The 19,384-nt window shown below is 35.4% G+C and overlaps 1 protein-coding gene across 1 annotated transcript in view; it reads left to right on the top strand.

Annotated features, from left to right (window-relative positions):
• MALRD1 (MAM and LDL receptor class A domain containing 1) overlaps positions 1 to 19,384 on the top strand; it is a 234,685-nt gene that overhangs the window by 130,922 nt on the left and 84,379 nt on the right. The window contains exon 28 of the mRNA XM_036396321.1: positions 10,940 to 11,120. Coding sequence (XP_036252214.1) covers positions 10,940 to 11,120 — 181 coding nt within the window. The remainder of the gene's footprint in view (positions 1 to 10,939; positions 11,121 to 19,384) is intronic.

Genomic DNA, 19,384 nt, shown 5'->3' with positions numbered 1-19,384 from the left:
TAGAGAAGTGTTTTATTACAGGACTATCTGTCAGTTATAAGAGCCCTCAATTTTTAGGGAATATAGTTCATAACTGCAGATTAAAAAATTAAAAAAAAACCTGGTTCCTTGGAATTCTGAGATAAATAGTTGTATATAAATAGTTGTAACTTATTATCTCGAGATAAAAAGTTGTTGTAGATGTTATAGAGACAGGACTTAAACACTTCTCTTAAAGATGTCTCATTTATCCAGGATCAATACAGTGAAGCTTAAAACTCTTAATTGAGTTTTGACTATATAAAGAACTTATTATTTTTTTCAGCCTCCGTGTTTTGGGTCCCCTGAGGCTGTCCAGTTAATCTAATATCCCAGAGGATCTGTTCTATGTTTCTACAAGCCCAAAAGCTACAATTGAATTGAAAATATTCTAATAGAATACAAATAGGCTGTATAGTAGATGTCACAAAGAAAGAAGTACAGTTATATCCCAGAGAACATCCCACTGCATCAAAGTAGGAATGACACCTGATTGACATTAATCACTCTATCATACATCTGAAAAAGCATATGATGCACTTTGATGATTATTATGGAATATTCATGTCAATCCTTGTCCTGCAGATCTCTCACTTTGAAGAAGTGACAGATTAAAAATTCATTGAAACCCTATAGGTTTTAATGACAGTGTACAAGAATTAAAAATTACTATTGTCAGTCTTAAAATTATTACTAATATTTTAATGAAATTGTCGTATATGAAAGAACCTTACTTTTCCTAAATACATTTTGTTTACATCAGAGATATGTACTTCTTTTTCCTTTATTTTATCAATTTTTTTTTCTTTTTCTCTCACCAGAATTTCTGTAAATATGTTTTCCTACTTCTTCTACTCAGTATTATACAGAGAATCAAAGAGTTATTAGAGGTGAATTGCAAAATTGAAATATTGACTAAAACAAACAGAATCTCTGGAAGGTTCCAGATACTTTGCTCAGCTGAATTGGGGTTGCCTTGGGGCTTTTATTTTACAAGGCTGCTATAGTGATAATTCTTTAATTCTTCATGCACAAATCTTCACATTTCGAAGAGCTGAGAGGACTTTCACACAGGTTGATTCCATAATTCCCACTTTGTGGAACTGATCATGTAAACACTGTGACACTGTGCATAGAATGCTTCTGACCTTAGCAAGCATCTGTCAAATTGTCAGAGCAGAGAAGTTGTCCTGCCAGCACAGCTTGTGTCCTGCCTGCCCACTGTGTCACTCAAACTGTACTTTGATCCATGACATGTGAAAGGAAAGGTCCTCCACTATCCTTTTTCTCCCAAAGGCATCCTGGACAAGCTCTCCCCGGCAGTGTCTGGTCTGCTCTGCAGAGCTGAGGTGAGAGTTTTACCCAAGTCCCAGTTTCACTGTGGCTGGCTGTAAGCACAGAACTTCCCCAGACACTCAGGGGGCTGTGCTCTGCCATCCTCCTTCCTGTCATGGATGTCACCACTGGTTCTAGAGTTATTAGGGGTATGCACCTCCTACTCAGATACTTTTATTCCTTCTCTCAGTCCATATCCAAACTGATAAAGAAAAAAATGAATGGAAAAAAAAAAAGGAAAGAAAAAAAAAAAGAGGTGAGTTAAAGATGCATAAAAAGAACTGAAATTTAGAAAGTGACTTCTGCCTCCCATCTTTCAGTATGGTATTCAAAATATTCCCTATAGCAGGAAAAATATGACAGATTTGAGGTTTCCTCATGTCTGCAAAATACTTTATGATCTTGATTCATAAACTGTTCTGTTACATCTATTACTCTGTATGCTCTGCATTTGTGTAGGTAGTGCATAGAAGTAAGGGGATTATTTTTTTAATCCATGGAATCTATCATTGCACAGCATTTAGCACACTGGCCCTGTTTGGCACTATGGATGGTTGTAATAGTTGTCCAGAATCTTAGAAATTTTGAACTGTGATTATTTCTCAAGCTTGAAAGCTGTGCTTTTCCACAAAATTGTAGTTGTCTCAACTTAGAGATGTGAACATTCCAAAGAGATCTGTAAAATGTGATTAAAACAAAGGTGTAACAGGGTTTGAGACAAAACAGAACTAAGTTGCTTGAAATGCTAATGGTCTTATAAAGTGACTTTAATGCTTACTATTACTAAGCCTTAGCAACAGAACTGAGAGGAAAAAATAATTTCATCCAAGCAATCAAAATTATATCCCTTAAGCTATCTAAAACCCAAAATCAAATAAAGGTGGATCATGACAGGAAATTTAGAAGAAATACAAGCACTTGAGGAGAAAGAAGGGGTGGGAGGGCTAGGAAATGAGGAGAGGATGAAGTAGTACAAAGGACCTAATGAATCCTCTTTTACAGTGAGTTGTTTTATTTCTCTCTTCTAATTGGTAAGGATAACATATGAAATGAAGATATATTTTTTAAGAGCCTAAGCACATAAAAGTATATTTGATGGAAATACTACCATGGGAATGTGAAGGGATGCAAATGTCAGAAAAGTTTGCTTGGCTATAAATGAAAGCTGGCTATAATGATATCTCTTAGATTGAATAGTTGTGACAGGATAAATCAAAGTTATAAGAAGGTGAAATACACAGACTGATTTAAGGAAAAACAACAAATTATTCTTGCCTTCCCATTATAGATTTCCAAAATAAGTGGGTTTGAAGTGTAACTTTATCCTTTTTTAACGAGCAATTTAATTGTCATACCTTGCAATGTATACCTGCTTGAAACTAACTGCTGTCTCCAGGTGAATTTCCAATCACTTTTTATCAAAGCATCTTTTAAATTCTTTTCTCAATGCATCCCTTTGAGCAATTAAAAAGAAGAGTCTTAATATTTCAGAATTTTACTTCTAGAAATATTGCAAATGCTAGCACCCGTGGCAGGGTGAGGTGTTGATGCCTTTTGATGATCTGGAGGAATTCACTGAGATTCGAAATTTCCAAACAAAACAGGTGCATTTTTAAAAAAGAAATTTAATCTGCGGTACACTTATTTATCTAGCTTTTTTCATTAGAATGCATGGGGGGGGGGGGGGTTTGCTGAAATGTGTAGTCCTTTATTATAGTGATGATAATTTAGGAAATGAAAATTGGGGGAAAGATATTTCAGAGAAAGAAAATCATCTTAAAACTTTACACAAAGGAGGAAATTAAAGGGTTGGCTGGATGGGTTTTGTCATTAACTCTTATTATGAAAACCTACTGAGACTAATACACACAGACTCTAATAAAAGGCTTGAAAGCTGAAATATCACTGTTTCATCTTGCTGTTTTCCTTCTTTCTATACTGCATTGTGAAAATTAAATTTTTTGTGTGATTTTTGTAAGTTGTCCTTAAGAATGGAGCCAAATGTTCACGCATGCTGATGTACATAGGTAGCATATGTATATGTTGCCTGGATAAAATAATTTCTCCAGTATGACATTTGATCAGCTTCATGTTTCCTCTTTAAGTGTTTTTTTATTGAAGACAGAGACATACTAAATGGCTTGCCTGGTTCCTACCATAATATAACACTGAGTATTTTGGATTTTTAATGAATTCTTTTCATTGCTGAGCATAATGAATTCTTATTTAAGTCACTGAAGCTTGAGTAAGCTCATCAGTACCACATTCCTAAAGTAAAATTCATCCTGTTGTATACTTGTCCCTAATTTGTCCCTGCCTTTTGGAAACATTACTTTGTAGATTCTTGCAGTTTTCTTGCCTGTTTTTTTGATGTTATTTCTTCACTTCTGCTATCTCAATTTGCTGAAAAATTCAGAATGCATAGTGAGCATCTTGCAGCATCCTTCAGCTTAGTGATGGAAGATAAATTTTGAGTTTAAAAGCACTTCCTACATTGAAATAGTTTCTGTTTGTCTCAGAGCTAATCTAGGAAGAGTCAATAATTTTGGAATTATGTGTTTAATGCAGAGCTTCAACATTCAGATAATTAGCAGCAATTTTCTAAATGTAGTGGCAATACTAACTACAAGAATTATTTAATAGGAGCGACACATTTTCAAAACATTAGCTAAGGGCAGAGTAATAAATAACAACTACTGTGCCCGGATTTTCCTACATTATTAATGACAACGTGTACAAATGTTTTGTTTGGCTTGTTTGCATATCAACCTTGCCCATAAAATGCCAAGTATGTGCCTTTCTCTAAAATAAGGTAGCTGGGTTATTTGAACCAATGCTGTTTAAGGGAGCTGTTTGTATGGAATTGTTGTCAGACTGACAGGTGTGCCAGAGGACGCCGTGCTCGCTCGTAACTCGTATCTTCATGGCCTTGTGGGCTGCTCTCATTTTTCTTTGTGTTACTGTGAAGGAAAGATAGAAGAGAGAAAAGAAGAAACAAGGAAACAAAGAAAATAGGGAAGAGGATCAGAAGGAAAATATTAGCTTGAATTTTAAGTCTTGGATGAACAAATATCGACTTCAATGCATTTTGTGATTCATTTAAATATGTTTGATAATTTGATTCTCCTGACCATTTAGCTCATGTAGAGCTTTTGTTTGCTTGAATGAAATATAAGATCTAACTCTGTATGGTTAATTTACTGTTTTCAAGTAGAACCATGTTTTAGAAAATTTTAAGAGAAAATAAGTGAGAAATGAAACAAAATGGAATCTCTCATACTGTGAATATAACATCAGATGAAGGAGACTAAGTAATATTTTTCTTTTTTTTAAGAGATTTTGCTATACAGCATCAGTTTTCAGTTTTATTCTATTTTAATGTACTTTTATTTCAAGCTACTTATGAGAGACTAAAGCTTAGGAAGTGAGATCTTTAAGCAAGTATTCTGTGTACAGAGGTAGCATCATCCCAAATCTAGAAGGAAGGTGCTTGGAACCTTCTCCAAATAGGACTCACTCTCAAGCAATGAAACTGAAATAAGTATATAGATGATTTTAGAAGTGTCAGCAAAGATATTAATTGTTCTGTGACTTGGGGAAATACAAATTCATGGACAAGCTCTTTAAATTATGGACAAATAAAGAAAAGTGTGACTTTTCTTCCTACTATCTCCTGTTCCTTTGATGTGCATGTAGCACTCAGGACTGCTCTCCACTCCTTGCTGAGAAAAGGAAGAAGCAGGGAAGGAATGCAGCTCATCGTGGAGTACTTCATTTTTAAACTACTTGGTCAGCCATGAAAAGACTTTAATAATGTTATCACACCAAGGAAAATAAAAATGCATTAAAACCAGGTTTATTAATTAACTTCATTTGCACACCATGAAAATACATTTCATCCTAAACAAAGAATAAACACCTGAAAAGTAAACTGCCCTCCTGAAATACTCTTGTAAAACAGAGGGATAACAATGCATCCAAAACTAGAGAAAAGAGCAGTGACAGTTAAAGTCATATTATGCTCATTCTATACTATTTTTCTGTGCTTTGGCTAACATATATCATGTTTAAAAGATTCTGGATCATCAAAGCTTTTCAGGAAGATACTGTTTTCAAAGCAAACTGAAAGCAGAGATGTTTTTCCTAATTTTTTATAGAAGCAGGTAAAAAGTGTTTTACTTCTCTAAAAAGTCTGAAAGATGATGTAGAAAGGGGAGTCTTTTGATACAGTTAATCTGGAAAGTATTTTAAAGGTATTAATAACAAACATTAAATTATTTTTTATGAATCTTTTGAAAATGTTCTGTCTCTGATTAAAAAGCCCTCAAGTATATTTGGTTTGAGGAGTCCAGGAATATTTAAGAAATGTTTTCATTGCCTCCATCCATTTGGTAAGCTCTGATTCATTTCCTGTTGCTCTGCTGAAATAAATGTCTGATGGGAATGAACCAGGAAAATATTTTGAACCCAGCTTGGAATATGAATAGAAGGAGAGGGGCAGATCAAGAACAAAATCTGTGTTTCATTGCTGTTTCATTGCAGATGCAACTAAGAAGGTTGCCTCCTAGAAAAATCTTTATAATTGCATCTGGAATACTTACTGTATTGTTCAGAAAGTGTATTCACAGGAAGTTTCTTTGCAACATCTTGTAATTGAAAATCACATACTCCTTGTGCATGCTTTGGAGTCAGTTCCTAATATTGTTCTGACTCTGTTAGAAATGTAGCCTTGAGAATAATGGTGGTCTCTGATGGATAGAAAAAATATTAGACTCAGCTAGAAAATAAAAGGAATTCTAAGACAAAAATAAATCCTTCCTCTCCTTTATTCTTACTATCCCCAGGTGAATTAAGGAGAATATTGAGCCAAGTAAATTGTACCTTCCCCCTTGAAGTGCTCAAAAGAGAGGCTATAAACACTTTAGATTGTCCTTCAAATGAAGACAAGCATGAGGAAGATTCTGAATTGCAATGGAATGAAATCATTAGAAAATAATTCCCCTCAGACCATCAGAAAGCAGATAAAAATCCTCTGAATATGAATATTAATTTTCCAATAGGGCTGGGCATACAGACCTGCAGATCTAATCAGGTTTTGGCCTTCTTAGAACTAATTCTGCCATTTTCTGAGTGTTTATTACTCAGCATAATGTGCCATAATGGAAGTCTAGGACCCACTGCTGCAAATCAATGCCCTTTACTGTCAAGTTTTCCTTAATGATGGCTCCTCACCTGAGCCTGACCTTTCACTATGTTCAACCCACAGAGGGCAGTGATGTGCAATTAATAATAACTTTCCAGAGCCTTAAATAAAAACACTGTTTTTAGCAGTCTTAGTGTGTATTTTTGGGAAGTGACAATTGTTTTTACTTGATCTGGAAATAACATTGAACTCTTGGAATTTCCCAGGTTGAGTGTAGGGAATTAAAAAGTGCAGAATTACAAAATTGGTTGTAAAGATTATGTTCTGGGGAAATTTCTGGGGCTTTTTTGTAGTAGTATTGCCTGGTGATAGTCTGCACTAATAAATAGTAAACCATATACTGGGAAGCAGTAAGTCTAAAGAAGAAACGCTCATGCAAATCTAGGATGTGTTCCATTGCATCCTGTGGTCCAGTCATCCTGTAAAACTTATAGTACGACCAACAAATAATTCTCTTTAACCATTTCTGTCTGCATAAAGACTACATGCAGCTAAACTCTGGAGGAGTAGCAGGAAAATGAGATTCCTGCCCTGACCAACAGCCAGCAGAGTCAACCCACAGATCCACCTTTTGTCTACCAGCTGGAGCACAGAGGTCAGCTGGGCCTTTTGTCACCAACCAGCCCAGGCTGAAGAGAAATCTACACTCAATACAAGTAGGTCTCAGCAAAAGAATTACCTCTGAAAAGCAGAGAAAAGGTGACACTGTGACCTCCAGCCTCCTCTACACTGAGCATATTTCTACTTGTCATATATCTCTTTCACACATCTCTCCTTTACATTAATATATGTGTACAAGAGTGAAAGAGATCGAAGGATTTCTGGATGCAATGGGCAGGTCAAAGCACGGAATAATTTTTCTATCCACCTCAGGCCATATTTGTATTTGTTTTCGAAGCAAACACATTCAAAGATATGAAAGAAAATGCCAAAGCACAAGACAGATTAAAAGGTTGAAGAATGCAGAAAACAAAACAATAATTCATTAAATGGAATCTGCAAAGCTGCAAAGCAATGATCCTCTCATGCCAAGCATGTATCCAGAAACGTATAGCTCACAGCCTGGGCCAAGCCAGCCTCACTCCCTGGGCCTGGGGAGAGGAGGGAAGCTAAGTTTACTGCTTGTCTCTTCCTTTCTCGCCTCCCCTTGGATGTTTGATGCAGACAATGTGCAGGGCTTATGACTTTGAAGGGACTTTGCACTCTGCATTAGAACAGCCTTCATACAGTTATTCAGGGGGTGAGGATGCTTTACATTCTGGTATGTAGCGCTGTAGCTGGGCAAGTGAAAAATCAGCCTGTCATGCTTTATGAAGCTCTGCTGTGGTGTAGGAACTCCTTTTGTCTGTGGAACCCAGACAAGAAGAGAGATGTCTTTTTTGCATTTTATTTGTGTACTTGTATTCAGTAGCTTGTGAAGTACAAGGAGGCTGCCATAAAGTTTCCATCCAGAAAAATTCTTTTTAACAAAAAATATTTCAGTGTCTTGCTGTATAAAAAATGCCCCAGTGCCTAAAATTGCATAAAGATTCGATACGTTATGGCTATGATACCATATACAAATTGATTGCTACAACATTTTTGTGTAGTTATTTCTAAAGAATTGTGTGATCTCCATCACTTCTTACTTGTAGCATCCTTTACTCAAAAATCAATGTGATAAACACAATGTTAGTCTGAACAGAATGTCATGTAATTAAATATAATGTGAGATCAATCAAAATCTAGCTAGCAGCAGACATGAGGCTCATACTCTAGATAACTGTATAACATTTAACACCTCCAGATTTTATATAAGTACTTATCTCTGTGTATCTCCATAAATTAAATCTTAGATACATCTAATTTTCTAATAGATTTGGGGTTTAATGTTCGGATAGAAAAAAGTTTTGAATTTTTCTATCATGCTCAAATGCATGAATGTAAGCCAAGTCCCTTATCATTCAGCATTATTTTAATCTACTTCATTTTAAGTTTCCTAAATTCACTACTAATGCTGAGCTACTTTTTTAAAATTAATCAGTGCTTTATTATGAAAAATATTAATGAAAATTATTTGTATCCAAACAGTTGTCAAGTGCAGATAGAAGAGGGTCCATATACAACAAATGGATAAAATGTTTAAAAGTGCACCTTTTCTAAGGTCTGGCATTTTATTCCATGTTGGAGAATACAACAGGCCAAATGTAACTCATCATAACCATCCATTTTATTCATGTCATGAATAGGTGAAAGTTGTTTGCAGACTGAACAAACTACCCCAATAATAAATATTTTCCTGGAGGCTGTTGAAAAATATCAGAATCAATGGAATAGACATAGCTGAGCTATTGAAATAAGTTAAGTTATTGATGAACAGGAATAAGTTTAAAATAAATTTGCCACTCTGTTTTACCACTTTTGAAATCAGCTTCAATTACTGTATCTACCCTTTTTGAGCTCAGTGTTAATATAGAGCCCTCTAAGCTGTGTTTCTATACTGAAATGTACATAAAAGTTTTACACAAGGTCTTACTCTCATGCTAATTCCAGTCCCCCTTAATTGCACTGATTATAGGCCCAAAAGGGGCTTCTTCACTGGGAGGGCTGTTGGTTCCTGGAGCAGGCTCAGCAGGGAGGTGACGACAGCAAGAAGCATCTCTGAGTTCTAGGAACATCTGGATGATGATCTTGGTCATGGTTTCATTTTAAGTGCTTCTGCAAGAAGCAAGAAGTCGGATTTGAAAATCATCATGGGTCCCCTTCAACTTGAGATGACCTATGGTGCTATGTCTGTTAAAAGAATGGACTGCTGATGTGATGGCACATAGAGTTAGGAGTCTCACTGGGAGAAACTCATTAAGAACATCATTAACAATTGTCATCAACTCTGGAATTAGTAGTACAAAGCACTACTAAGGTCTTGTTATATTATTTTCACTTTAATGAACTGTGTCATTGGCTTTAAACAAATGAGACATAACTGATGAAGCAATGCCTAAACTTGCATCTGTAGGTCCTTGTATGCTCAGATATCATGACTTAGGGCTGCTATCACCACTGGTCGAACATCATTAGTTATGTGCAGAAATAGAGTTATTCAGCTGGATATCTATGACTTTACATGAAGTTATGGAAATTCATCCCTCTTTTTTTCTTTCCTGTTTAGCATTTTAAAGTAAAGTCGCCGTTGTTTTCAAAAGTTCCTCAACTGTTCACTATGATTTTCAAGAGCAGCCTTGCCAAGCAGCACTTCAAGTGTCTCTATGCTTTGTTAGGTCTAAGGACCTCCTTCTAAAAGATATCAACAATTCTGTGAGTTCCCTGATTCACAAACTAATGTAATATTTGTGTGCATGCTTGTCTGCACTTTCTTATTCAGAATACACTATCTACAGCACCAAGATTCATTTTCTCATCATAAATATGCATAAGACATTAACATAAATCTGATCTAACAGGTTCACCATGGATAAAGAAATGTAATTAATTTTCTTCCCTGTGTATTTTACTGCTGTCTCTATTTTCCTTAGATTTTGCTTGTTCGTGTACAACAGTCTTAGAACCTTTGTTCTGCATTACATTTAGCTGCTTGATGCATCTCTCAGTGTTTTTCTTAACCCCAGCTGGAGTGCTAATGGCTTTTGCTAAGAAAAGAGTAGGAAAAATTCTCATTTACAGTTTAGATGGTTATTCAGACAGTCACAAAGAAAAACAGATTTAGACATATACAAAACTTAGGCAAATATTTCCTTTTGATGTCATAGTATATATGCATCAATCCTCTACGGCAAGGAAAATTGGTGCATCTGCATTCCAGCACTACTATTATAAAATGCAGCGTGTTTACTTCTAACTTGCCAGATAGATAGTATGATAAGAGGTCTAAAGAAAAGCTTTAAAATATATTAGTGTACTTGTGAGTCAGAGTATTCTTATTTACCTTCAAATGAGCTACTCTACATCTATGGTTATCACATATTTCTTAGCTTTTCCTCCCTTTATCACCATTGTCACAACTTTTGAAAGATAGATGGATACAATTTAAAATGGTAGAGTAAGCCTTTCATCCAGTAATATATTCTAAAAAGAAAGAACAGTTTTGTATAAAGTTAAATATGACTCTAACAAAATGGATGGTTTTGTGGTTCAATCACACACAAAGTAATTTCTCTACTGAGATTTTACCTGCTACTGATGGTCATTATTTGCACAGCACTCATCTAATTTCACTGCCTTTCCTATTATCCTAGCAAGGAATGTTTGCTGATTCTCAACACAACTGCTTGGCTGTCTTCAAGTCTTCTTTTTTGTTTTGTTTGGTTTGGGTTTTTTCCCCAAAACTTGGATTTGATAATCTATATGTACATGTATCTTACTATATATAATTTATTCAAATTTCAGACTGATGATGGCACTGTGAAAATATGGAGTGAATCAGGAACTCATGGTGATGAGTGGAAGAAAGTCAAGTTACACTTGGGGAAGCTAAGGAATTTTGAAATTATCTTTGAAGGCGTTCGTACCGGACACCTGGGAGGAGAAGCAGCAATAGATGACATAGAGTTCCACAACTGCACCACAAGTAAGCTCAAGAGGAAAATATCTAGAGGGATGCTACATGAGATGTAGGAACTTCTTGTTCATTTTAAATACATCATCATTTTACTGTTACCATAATATTTTCACTGCTCAAAAAGTCAGTTATGAATAAATTGTTTCTGCTCTTTTAATTTTAATACTCTTTTCTGCACATACATTAGTGTGGTGTTCTCACACTCAATTATGGCAGATAAATCCAAGAAATTACTAAGGTTTTGTTTCCTTTATTTATTTTGTTTTGAGTAATTTTGACTTTCCTTTAATCTATTGGTAAGTTGTTGAGTCTGTGATGCTGTATATAACAATTTCGTATAACAATTGTGTCAGATTATATTATATGAAACCTGTGGCCTCTGTGTTTTATTATAAAGTCTCTTGCCATAAGAATAAGTGAAGACTACAAATGAACCTTTATCAATATTGTTTTTCCCAGCTCAGTTAAGTGTTAAGGTCAGCAAAATAAAACTTTTGACTCCTTCAGAGAACATTCTATTTAATTTGTATCTCTGTGGACATAGGCTAAAATAAGAACAGTTTGCCCTTACTAAAAATAACAAAAGCAAGAGCAAAAACTGCAACAACAACAACCAAAAAAAAAAAACCCACCCACCAAAAAATCCCCAACAGACCCCCAGACAAACAGTAACAAAAGAAACCCCTAAAACCAAGAAGATAAATGCTGAGTATGTAGATCATGGATTCTGTCAGGAAAGCAGGATAGTATGTGGTTTTTATATCTTGTAGGAAACAGTGTGACACAACATAAGTGATGTTGTTAAACGAGGTGCTGATGCCACATATCAACACTGTATGAGTTTTGTGGTAGTTTGAGCAAGCTTTAATCTCCTGCCATGTACTGGATACCCATCATCAACTGAAGTATGAAAAATGAACTTCTTGTTCTAGTTTCATCTAAAAAATGAAGGGTTTGCATTCAGAAATTTTTGTATAATTCAAAGAATGGAAATGTGATACAGTCTGGAACCTTCTTCAGAATTGCACTTTGACAAAACTCTAAGGCAGATCTACTCTTAAAAGTTCCATGAAGCACTTGAGCATTACTGACCCCCTTGGTTTTTTTTTTGTTTTTTTTTTTTTTGAGGTGTTTCATTGTCCTCATTGCTGTGCATGTGATTGTTCTCCAAAAAATAAAGGTAGATAGGTAAGGATGCCCTGGTAGGAGATGGTAAATCAATATCCATCATCTTGAATAACAAAGTGAATGTTGGTCTCTCTTGCAATTTGTTGCCAGTTGTGTTCACGTGTATTAATTCATACCAGTGGGGTCTAGTTAAATCACATTTCTGGGATTCTGTTCTGTTTTGGAGCTACAACAAACTAGACACTTCATTTCACAGTCAGATTCATGAAGGTATTCAGCAAATGAAAATAGTAGATTTTATCCTCTTAAGGAAGAAGTAATATCTCTGTTAATAAAGATGGTATCAGCATCTCTTAATATAGTGTAAAAATATTTTTTCTTACTCTTAAGCCCACATATTATATAACAACCTGAAAAATGACATCATATAAGTATAACTGGAAATATTCCAGAGTTGTCATTGCAAGGAAGGAAATTGTTTCAATAAGGATTTGGAAAGCTGTCAGGTGAAGGATCCTTAATCTCTTAAAATGTTAAGATTGCTGAAATTTATATTGGTTTTAGTCTATGACCCCACAAATCTGAATGTTAACAGTGTTTTATAACAAGTCTTGCATTAAAATACCTTTGCAGTGAAACAGTTCAGGAAGTAACTTGGTTTATTACTTTATGGCAACTATTTGTTTTACAGCACTGCTTCAGGAAGAAGCTCTGTTGGGAAAGCAGTTGCACCAAGTGCTCCAACTGCTTTCCCCTACAGCTTCAGCACAGTCATATTCCTGTGTATTTTGCAGAAAATTAAAGACAGATGATTCAGAGAAGGCTTTTCTCACAGAAGTTTGATATGTACAATTGAAACATAGTTTGCAATAAAAATTTTTTAAAGATTGATTTAGGAAAGTTGGAGACCCAAGAGGCTGATCCTTTATAGAGTTTTAACTTGCATGGTCATAGCTTTTGTACTCTAATAGGGTACTGTCTTTATACACTCAGGAATCATTTCCTTACAGCATCTCTGGTAGTGTATGCTAGGTACAGCAGGGTTATCACTAAAGTTTAGGATTATGTATCCTGTGGGAATGTGTTTATGCTTATGCCTTTTCTTCCCAGCAGGATCACAGGGCTATCATTTGTTCTCTTTTCAGCTGTATCTGCGTGCATCTGTGAACATGCATGCCTGTAAAATAAGCAAAACAACCGAAAACTAAAAAAATCAACCAATACCCTATCACACCTCACCTCACCTCTACCCCCTGATTTTCTTATCTGTATGAGGACACTTAGCCTCAAACCAACATTAAAAGGGAATCGTTTAGTGCCTGTCACATCAGCTCTGCACTCTGCATATGATTTTTTGCCTTCTACTCCACAAGTTGATACCAGCTTGCTTAATTTTCTCAAGGCTTTTGGTATGCTGACCTTCCTGTTGGCATGATGACATGAAGTGCCTGGTCTGACCTTTCTCATTCTTGTTGTTATTGATTCTTTACCTGTGTAGAACAAACAGACAAAATACATTTTGCCAGTTTCTCAAAAATAACATTTCCCACCTGACCCAAGCCTGGGGCATTCAGGATAGAGAAAGCATGTCATGTACAGATTGTACTTTTTGCAGCACAGAGTTCACAGTTTTATTGTGTCTGTTGTAAAAAAGCTAAAAGTCAGCAAACACAATCTTACTGTGGCCAAACTCAAAAAGAAGAGCAGCATACAAAGCAAATGGGGAACAGGGGTTTCTGATCAACAAAATGACTTTATTTACAGCAGTTACCCATGCTCTGTGTTTGGAGCTGTAGAATTGCTGGGCTAGACGTATGACAAGGGTCCTTTAGGGCAGCTGAAGCCACATTTGTATTTTCTACTTGGTCTTGTTTTCTTAAACTAAAATCTTACATATTATGGGTATTCTGGATGTGTTAATTACATAAACAGTGGAATATAACATGCACAGAAAAAACTAGGAGATTGAAAATAATTAAAACTTGAAAACAGGTTTAAAATAAACAGATTTAAAATAGAGTTGAAATGAGAATGCCTTAAATTGCATGGGGAAAAATTCTTATTTTTAAGCTGCTTCTAGCAGACAGCATTTAGTGGTGAAAACCAGAGTAAAAGCAATTCTGGAGCTTTCAAATATTTTGGGATAGCCTCCTCCTCACAGACTGTCCTTTTGGAAGCTGCTGAATGGTATTCCTGGAACATGGTTTACAGTCAGCACAATGAAATAATTGCCTCTTTGCCAAAATTATGTACTCAAGTTGAGACAGTGAAAAGGGAAGAGAGAGGCAGCCCATGTGATATTTTACATGGGAATATTAGATTGGTTTTCTGCAGTATGGTAATATTCAACATTTATACCATTGTTTAATATATCTAAATACTTATTTTATTACATGTATTTTCCTTCAGCTTGCTTCCATACAGGATGTTATAAGCTGTATACATCATAAGAGTATCTGCACTGAGGTGCATTCTTTGCTCTTCACTTACATGGCTGTGATTTACATAGTTCATTTTCAATGAGGATTTTCAACTGATTACAGAGAATCTTTTCACTATTTCCTTTTGAAAATTAATTTGTCAACAGCTTCTTTATCAGTAGAATACTACAAATGACTTTATTATGACCTGAGCTTCTGAAGCCCTTTCCTTCAAGGCTCATTTTCAAGTCTCACTAATTTCTATGGAAGTGAAGGACAAGAAGAAGCTGTGGGTTTATTGGAAATATGAGCTCTAGGATATATTGTCAAGAATAGAATGAAAAAAAGAGATAAAAGAGTTGGTTTTGAGAGGGTAAGAAGGTTCTGGTAACAAAAATAGGTTAAATTCCAAATCTAATACATTTTACTTTACAGATTAAATTAAAAAATATGAAAAATAGTGAAATTACATCACAGATAGAAAAAAGTTATTCTTAAATTAGCTGATGTACTGTTTTGTTTTGGGTTTTTTTTCACTTACTTGTACAATAATTCTTTATACAACTTTATTGAGACTACGTGACCTGAATGGGCTTTACTGTCATCATTTCTTGTGCTTTTTAATAATTGACTTTGACCATGCATGAGGTTATTTGCAGGCTGGAAAAAAAGTGTCTCCATTTTTGCCTTAATAAAAGATAAAATATCTGTGAGGGTCATGCAGAATAATCCCTAATGATAAATTTATTTTTTACACTTATGTCATTGAACTTCATGATAATGTAGTCTGCTATCATTAAGGAACACTTCAAGCACTATTGATCTGCTTTGCCAGCTGATGGCTCACTGTCAAATAACAGTGAATCAAGAGCACAATTTCTCAGTCATGCTGTTACCAGAAGTCTGATTTTTGTGCATCTGTAATGTAAAGAAAAGGAATTTTGTCCTCTCAGAAACACAACAGCAAATATAAGCATGGACATGCACATGACTCAGCCACATCATACATACTGATTTTGGCATTCCAGGGCACCACCTGAAAAACTAACAAGGGAAGATAAATGAAAAGAATAGAATCATATTCTGAACTAAAATTTGAAAGAAATTTCTAGAACATTTTGCTGTTCAGTTGATTTATATAATTTTTTTTAGTCTGGGAATTCAGTGCCATAGAGATCCAGGAATAAGACAGAACCCCTACAGCTCCAGTGATGTTTGTCAGTTAACTGTTTGGAATCAGACTCCACAACCTTTTCTTCTAAATTTACAATTATATTTTATTTTTAAAAGAAAGAAAAGTAAAATATATAAAATTGATTAATAGGAAATTGCTTCACCAAATTGAGCTGAACAGAAATTTTCCTTAAAATATAATAAAGCTTGTTTTCCTAATGGTAAAATTTTTCTTTCCTTTTCTCCTCACATATTTGTATTCCTCCTCACATATTTGTATTCCTTGTCACCTACTGTTTATGGCAAAGACCATAGGTGAAGGTACTGAAATCCTTTGAACAACTTTACTTCCATGCTCTTATAAACAAGAAGCTTTGAAAGTCTCAGTAGAAAAATACTTTCTTATTAGAATTCCATCCTAGCTTTGCAGATCAGAGGGACAATCACTAAAACATCCTAGTGTTTGTGTATGTAGGCCAGCTTTTTTTGTTTTTAAAACAAGCCAGTGTTTCCTTTGAATCCTCAGCTATCTATCATGCAACGCTTTATATTTAGTAGAGAATTTAATTCCTTCTTCTCAAATACTTGAGAGAAGTTCAAATTCTGATAATAGAAGTATTCAGTACAAATCTGGCCCTGAAGTGAGAGGGAAGGGAATTCAGACAGAGAAAGCTGCCAGACCTAAATTAGTCACTAAGGATATTCACTGATGTTCAGACAGAATGTATGCCCAGTTTTTTAAATTTTCTTCTTTTTCCCCCTTCAAATATTTTAATGATTCATGATGACTTTCTCCTATTTTTATAAATAGGTCAATGTCAGGCTATTCTGACATGGGGCACTGGAATCACATGACCTGGCTAAAACTTCCCAGTAAATGTGCTGAAATCAATGATAAAGTTTTTGTTAGTCTTATATTTGGATTTTGCCTTTACAAGGAAATTAATCTCTGATTCCATTGTGAGCTATCAATTTAAAATTTTCTGCAAAATACTGAATCTTCTTCATTACAGAGAAAGAAATTTTATCTCTAGACTTCTCATTTTGAGAAGTCTAGAAATTTTGGTATCATTAACTTAATTTGGCTTAGTGTAACATATATTAACATGAACATACTTTATCACTTGAGGGAAAATTTACTGAACTCAGATCACATTGCACTCAGCAGAGGGTACAGATATGCACAATTTGGTTCTAGACAAGAAAAAAATCTCCCTTTTGGCAATGTGAAGATCAGCCACAGATGCCTTTCAGAGGATTTCCTTCTGCATGCCCTTGTAGGAAGGACTCAGTGAGGAAGGCAGTCTGCCAAGGAGCGATGTGGAGAAATTCCCTCAGCCCAGCTTGCGAGGGTTGCCAGTTACACTTGGGAAAGACAGGAATTCCTGCATGAATTCCTGCAGAAGTCCTGTTATGCAAAAATGCTTAAACTGCATCGAATATTAAGACTTTCTAGAAATGTTTGAAAAATATAAATTAATTTTTACAAAATTAATTTTTACAGTCTGAATTTGGGGAAAGATTTACATTTGACAACCTTCTTTGAAAAAAAATTAAAATGGAATAAAGGGAAATATGGCACCAGCTTGAAAACCACAGAATTGTCTTGATTTTACTGCATTGTTCAGAAGTCATTGGCGTTTCTGTAAACTAGGATTTCTGTTTGTGCTTATGTAAAAGATGCATGAGCTTAACCAAAAGGTTTGTTCACCACCTTTTTGCAACTCTCAGAGATTTATAAGTAATGCCACAGATTTTGAATATGAGAAACAAGAAATAACTATTGCCTCATTTTTCACAAAGAGACCTCAGTGGCATTTTAGTTTTTTGTTTATCTCATGGGAAACTTTTGAAGAAGAGTTGCTGACTCCAAAGATAATTTGGTTTGCTAGCACATGGCTGTAAACTAGGACTTTCAGCCTAAAATTAAAATCCCATCATTTTGACATTTACTTCACATATTGCTTACTCTTCATATCCAGTGGTAGATTTTTTTGACTCCACCTATTTCAAACAGGTCAAAAGAGAAGGATTTTTTTGGCTACTAAAATATATAGGGTTGAGGTGAATGGGCTTTCTATTTTTTTTTTTAGTATACAATCTTTCTCTGTAAAGGTGGTACTAGAAGAATGACCCCTGTCCCAGGCTGAGTTCATTTTCATGTAAAATGACTCTAGAAAGTAAGCACCCTTCCAGTACAGCCAAACTGCATGTAACCCATCATACACCTCCGTGCAAGGCGACACTCAAGATGAATTTCACATCTCAGGGCAATGCTGCAGAGACAGTGAGAGCACTCAGCTGAGGAAGAGTCTCCTACTTGCAGATAATTGCAGCTTGTGCTAACGTGCTCTACTCCATTGGTCTGTCACAACAGCCCCTGTGGACAACATTAGGACAAGTTCATGTTAAAAAAATAAAATATTCATATCAAATGCTTCTAAGATATCTGTGATAACTGGAGAGTGCTGTGATTGAGTCATTTTGATTGATTCTGCATCACAGTGGAAACAATAGTTTGACAGTCACTTTCAGCGTAGATATGATTGAAAAGCTCTAAAAATAATCTGTTCATCTGAACTTTCTGAGGTGCAATGTAACTCTACACTGGAATTAGGATAGAGGACAGACAGGGAGGGGGAAAAGGACCAAGAAGTAGAGATCTCATGTCACATTGTTTCAGGAGATACTTTTATCTGGTTGAACATGTTCATAATTACTGGGAAATAGGATTTTCTGCAAAAGCATCTCATGATGTTTTGCCTTATTTCCACTTCTCCCTTTCTTTTACCACTTGCAGATTCCAAGGAGATAAAGCCTAAAACAACCAGACCCTCATTGCTCAGGCCTCAATGCTTCTCCCTCATGTGACCTTTGATATTAAGCAAAGTATGGTGGATCCCTATATAAGAGTACCATGAGTATGAGATCCTTATCCTGCAGATACACTGTATACCAAAGCTGGTCTTTCAGTCTTTATCCATAAAAGCTTCTGTCCTTGCCTCCTGTGGATTTATATACTCCATGATATCAGCACTAGAAGTTAAAGAGAATTTTCTTATCTTTTGTATTGCTTGAGCCAGAGGCAGTTCTGCATTTCCAGAACTGTGAGTAAATTTTTTATTCTTCCAGGTTATCAGGGGCCTTAGGCACACTACTGCTTGCTTTGAACAGCTTTGGGAAGTCCTTTGGCCAAATTTTGTGTCCGTAGGTCAGAGTCTCTCCTAAGAGTCGATATAATTTGTTACACCTACTGTTTATGTTGTAGTCAAAACATATCTTTGAATTAAATCTGGCCTTTTGAGTGATCTGTTCCATGAGGAGACTTCTCTATAGTTTTAAAATTATAAAAGAACTTATTTGAAATTACATGTAGTTTGCTTGAGCAGAAACATCTGCATCTAGTTTTCCTTGCAATAGATTTACTAGGTCATCCATGGAGAGAAGCATTATTGATGAGTTTGCTAATACAATTCTAATATTCTATAAAAAATCATGCATGAAGAGTACTGAGCAATTCAGGCAGCAAATGAAAAAACTTGATGAAAATTG

Source organism: Molothrus ater, chromosome 1 (assembly GCF_012460135.2).
Source record: "Molothrus ater isolate BHLD 08-10-18 breed brown headed cowbird chromosome 1, BPBGC_Mater_1.1, whole genome shotgun sequence".
NCBI lineage: Eukaryota > Metazoa > Chordata > Aves > Passeriformes > Icteridae > Molothrus > Molothrus ater.
The sequence above is the reverse complement of the archived record's forward strand: the minus strand, read 5'-3'. Positions and strand labels throughout refer to the sequence as shown.